This window comes from Sinocyclocheilus grahami, unplaced genomic scaffold (genome assembly GCF_001515645.1).
Source record: "Sinocyclocheilus grahami isolate Dianchi unplaced genomic scaffold, SAMN03320097.WGS_v1.1 scaffold1068.1, whole genome shotgun sequence".
NCBI lineage: Eukaryota > Metazoa > Chordata > Actinopteri > Cypriniformes > Cyprinidae > Sinocyclocheilus > Sinocyclocheilus grahami.
In genome coordinates this window covers 346,419-351,121 of record NW_015506247.1, presented here as the reverse complement: position 1 = coordinate 351,121, position 4,703 = coordinate 346,419, and the positions used below count along the sequence as shown (strand labels likewise).

The following is a 4,703-nucleotide window of genomic DNA, read 5'->3' as shown; positions in this document are numbered from 1 at the left end:
TTCATTTTAAATGATTGATTATAGCTAGTTTTTAGTATGTCTCTTCTTAACATAAGTAGACAAAATAGTATTGCTCAATGCTCTATATGAACCAGCATTTTCTAATACAGTAATGCTGATACAAAACCTGCTCATCTTCCCACATCGGGCTGACACAGTCTTCAGAATCAGTAGTGGATGGTAACAGGCATGAGTGGGCACTCCCAACACTCAGCGTCTCAAATCTCTTCCTTGATTTCATCAGCCTTGGTGTCAAACTTCTAGCCAGCAGGCCCGGACTGAACACCCAGTTGGATCCTAGAGAATATGACATGTTACGCTTTACATTGTTCTACTAGAGCAAAAACAATGATAGACTGTCAATGCACATTATTCCGACACGTACCTAGAGCTCGAGTTGTGCATACTGGTGAATTCAGGTGATCAGCCCGTCTCTTCAGCAGAGGTGAACATAGAGAACTATTCCTCTGCTTGACTTTTCCACAGGACATGGGGCTGCACAACACTGTGCTGCTGTGACCCTTGCTCTCTGTCACTGGAGTATTCTGCCAATTCAAGTCAAAATATTACATATTATACAAGCTGTTTCAACCATGTTGTGGACATGTTGATTTAATGATATAGCAGGGCTAAACAAAACGGATGACCAATTGTCAGTGAGAGAGAGTTTCCGGCCAGTTAAAAGTTACATTTATAGCCCTTTTATTTGACATTTTTAAAGATAAAACTTGCTACTAAAATAGATCTTTGATCCTTAATCAGCTATTTATTAATCAAATTAAAGCTGGATTTACTAGGTGGAAATTAGGGTCAGCAGGACAAAAAAAAGAACCTTATTGTTGAGCCACGTAATATACAAATTAAATGATTGTGCAAATCTACTCACAAGACCAAGAGAGCTTATCAGTGACAGAACTTGACCAGGTGTTCTGAAATAATCTTTCTCGGGTTTCACCAAAGAAGGTGTGGTTAAAATGTCCATCAGGTTTAGTTCTGGAAGGTGGGGAAGGAAAAGTTTGTTAAAATCACAATAAAGACAAAGTATTTTAACATTTTTGGTTGTTAAAATAAAACATACCCCTGTCAAGTTTAACCTTGGAGAGCCCAAAGTCGGTGAGCTTAATGTGACCCTCATTTGAGATGAGCATATTGTCTGGTTTTAAGTCCCTGAATCAAATGACAAAAAAAGGATGTCAGTTTGATAAACAAAAGACTAAGAATTACTCATAATTCTCCTGTGAATATACCTGTGAATAATGCTGTGTCTGTGAAGGTAATCCAGAGCGAGTGCGACCTCTGAGATGTATTTTAGAGACATGTCTTCATCAAAGTACCCATAAATATGAAGAAGTGATTTTACATCTCCACCAATCAGATACTCCATCACCTATAAAATAAAATAAAAAAAATAAAAATAAAAATATATATATATATATATATATACACACATACATGCATGCACCATTTAAAATTTTACATTTAAAAAAATTAAAAAATTGAAAATTAGTGGAAAATTTACTCACCCCTCCCAAGATGTAGATGACATTGTTTATTCATCAGAACATATTTCAATAAATGTAGCATTACATCACTTGCTTGCCAATTCAGTGAATGGGTGCCGTCAGAATGAGTGCAAACAGTTGATAAAACATCACGATTATCTACAAGTAATCCACATGACTCCAGACCATCAGTTAATGTCTTATAAAGTGAACAACTGCATGTTTGTAATCAAAAGATGTTTTTAACCTTATAATATTGCCTTCACCAATAAAACACAGTTCTAAATTAACATGTCAGTGGGTTTTGATGTGATAGGACAAAAGAGGATGGACTTTTTACTGAAGGTAGCGTTATTATGATTTACGCTATTTTGGCCAAAGCCTTTATTAATTTGTTAAACACAGTTTTTCGCTTCACAAGACATTAACTGATGGACTGGAGTGGTGTGGATTACTCGTGGGTTATATGTGCTGTTTTTATCAGCTGTTTGGACTCTCATTCTGACGGCACCCATTCACTGCAAAGCATCCATTGGTGAGCAAGTGATGCAATGCTACATTTCTCAAAATCTGTTCTGATAAAGAAACAAACTCATCTACATCTACGTGGCCTGAGGGTGAGTAAACTTTCTGCAAATTTTCATTTTTGGGTGAACAATTCTTTTAAATATGTTCCACCTTAAGTCTTTTTGAAATATATGACCTGTACATGTTTTCATAGTTCATACCAAATAGACTTTAGTTGTGGTTTGAAGAGAGTAAAACAGGTGCACAATAAAAGGACTTTTACTGAGAGCGAGAGCATCTCTCTCAGCTTTCATCTGATCTGTCATGTTCTTATCCACCATGTCTGCTTTCTTCACCACCTGTCACACACACACACACACACACACACACAGACAAAAACAACATCATTTGTTTATCAGTGCTATTAATTAAAAAAAATGGTTAAACAGTTAAAGGGGTCATATGATGCTTTTTTAAAGATCATTATTTTGTGTATTTGGTTTAACAGAATATGTTGACATGCTTTAATGTTCAAAAAACACATTCTTTTTCAAATACTGTACATTATTGTAGGTCCTCTATGCCCCGCCTCTCTCAAACGCTTCGTTTTCTACAATGTCCCTCCCTCCGACAAGCGCAGTCTGCTCTGATTGGCCAGCTGACCCAGTGCATTGTGATTGGCCAAACACCGCAAGCACTCGTCAGAAATGTAACGCCCCTTAACATAATCGCGAACTTCAGCTTTCAAAATAAATGTAAAGACAGTAAATAATTATTATAATCATAATCATTAGTTTTACCATCAGTTCAAGCCCGAAAGTGCAACAGAGTCGCGTGACAGACACAGTGATGAAGCTGGTATGTGTTTGTGATGTGAACCCCCCCCCTCTCGCACACACACACACGATGCGCAAAACTCCGCATTTGAGCAGTCAATAGCAAATACTTAAACTAATAACAAAACAGTAGCTGATTCAGAAGCGCCAGATTGTCATAGCAAAGTCAGAATGACCTCCTCTCCTAGGTTCACCAAACGGTCGTCCATAAAATGCATTGCTGTTCTGTTGTAAGTAATCTTAAAGATTCCTAAATGCATCTACTTCCGGAAGGCCAAATAAAGTGCTTTTGCTTTCGTCTAGAAACACACAGCGTCTCTCTGACATGGCTGCTTCAACACTAACTGCGGTTACTGAAACCATGCCTTCTTTCTTTGCGTGCACATTTGGGTGGCATTACGCAAATATTTCCACATAGTGACCTAGATATGTGGGGGCGTGTTAGAACGAGCCGTTTTAGGGGGGCGTGGCAGAGTCTTAACTTTGATAAAGAATATCTCTTTGGTTTTGAGACTTTAGTCTTTGCAACTTCAGGGATCTTATCTATGCACAATCAGCTTGTAACACTCCAAAGAGAAAGGAAAACTTGAAATCGCATCATATGACCCCTTTAAGAAAAACGGAATGCAATGATAAATAACTATAATAAAAGTTAGTAAACGCATTATTTACCTGTTCATACAAGCATATTTAGGAATCGCTTTAAATAAATAACGTTAGATACATTTTCCTTCTGATAAATGATACCAGTCGAATAAAATTATTATACGATTATAGTTCATTTTAAATACCATGACGTGCATATTTGAAATACAAATATGTAACATTTATATACAAAGCATAACTTAATATCTGTATACCTTGACTGCATATAGTTTGGAGTTGCATTTCTTTCTGGCGAGGTAAACCTTCCCAAAGGCTCCTCGACTGATAGGCTTGACCAGCAGAAAGTCCTCGATGGAGGGAGCTTTCACTGCGCTGTTTGAGTCTTCAGATGATATTCCATGAGCTTCCATCGCTGCTGTCTCTTCGAATATTAATGTATTCCAATTAATTCACTCGTTTGTATCTCTAGTTAGTCGGTCGTCTCACCACGCAGTCAGATGATCCTCATTCAGAGAACTACAAACACGATTAATGGTGTTTATTGTTTTGAAAATCAAATACATATCACCAAAAATGGTTTTACACGCTACATGTATTCGGTTTGTATTAGTTTAAACGAGTCGTTCAGTCCACCGCATCCATTCTCACTGTTGACTGGCGCGACTTGTTTGTTTTGAAATTTGAAATGAGCGACATAAATGTGGGTCCTGAGACGCGATGGTTTAGTGGCCTCGAACGTCTGAGATTGAATACTCAACTGGAAAAAATTTTTTTTACGTTTGTTAAAGATTGTATTAGTGCTGATATTTATTTTATACGTGATATACTTGTTGTTTTATTCTCACGATAGAAATTTACTGTTCAAATTTCTGCTAAACGAATCAGGCAAAGACGTTGGCTACTTTGCAGGTCTTTAATGGAGCGGAGGAGGCGCCCTCTGCTGGCCGGTGACAGAATACAAGCTCGAACTTTACATTTACGTTCATCAACAAAAGAAGTGCTCGTAACACAAAGTTTCAGACACTGCTTAGAATTTTTTTTTTATTACTATTATTTGGGACATTTGATTCTGGGTCCTGAGCAGATGTAGACAAGAATGACTCCTAAGCGACTGAGGTGTTCTGTTGTTAGATGTAATAATGAACATAGCAGTCGTTATTTACTCCAGACATCTGAGCCGCTGAACTCGCAGTGGATTACATTGTTTCTGAAGTGAATGCGCCCCCGATCTACATAAATGTGTCTATGTTCG

General features: G+C 37.6%; 1 protein-coding gene across 1 annotated transcript in view; it reads right to left on the bottom strand.

Annotated features, from left to right (window-relative positions):
- Positions 1-4,312, bottom strand: part of mastl (microtubule associated serine/threonine kinase-like) — a 20,147-nt gene extending 15,835 nt beyond the window's left edge. The window contains exons 1-7 of the mRNA XM_016251705.1: positions 3,706-4,312; positions 2,231-2,368; positions 1,248-1,387; positions 1,079-1,167; positions 887-993; positions 386-545; positions 128-297 (exon numbers count right to left, since the gene is read on the bottom strand). Of these exons, the coding sequence (XP_016107191.1) occupies positions 128-297; positions 386-545; positions 887-993; positions 1,079-1,167; positions 1,248-1,387; positions 2,231-2,368; positions 3,706-3,861 (960 nt within the window). The 5' untranslated portion in view covers positions 3,862-4,312. The remainder of the gene's footprint in view (positions 1-127; positions 298-385; positions 546-886; positions 994-1,078; positions 1,168-1,247; positions 1,388-2,230; positions 2,369-3,705) is intronic.
- Positions 4,313-4,703: the final 391 nt, after the last annotated feature.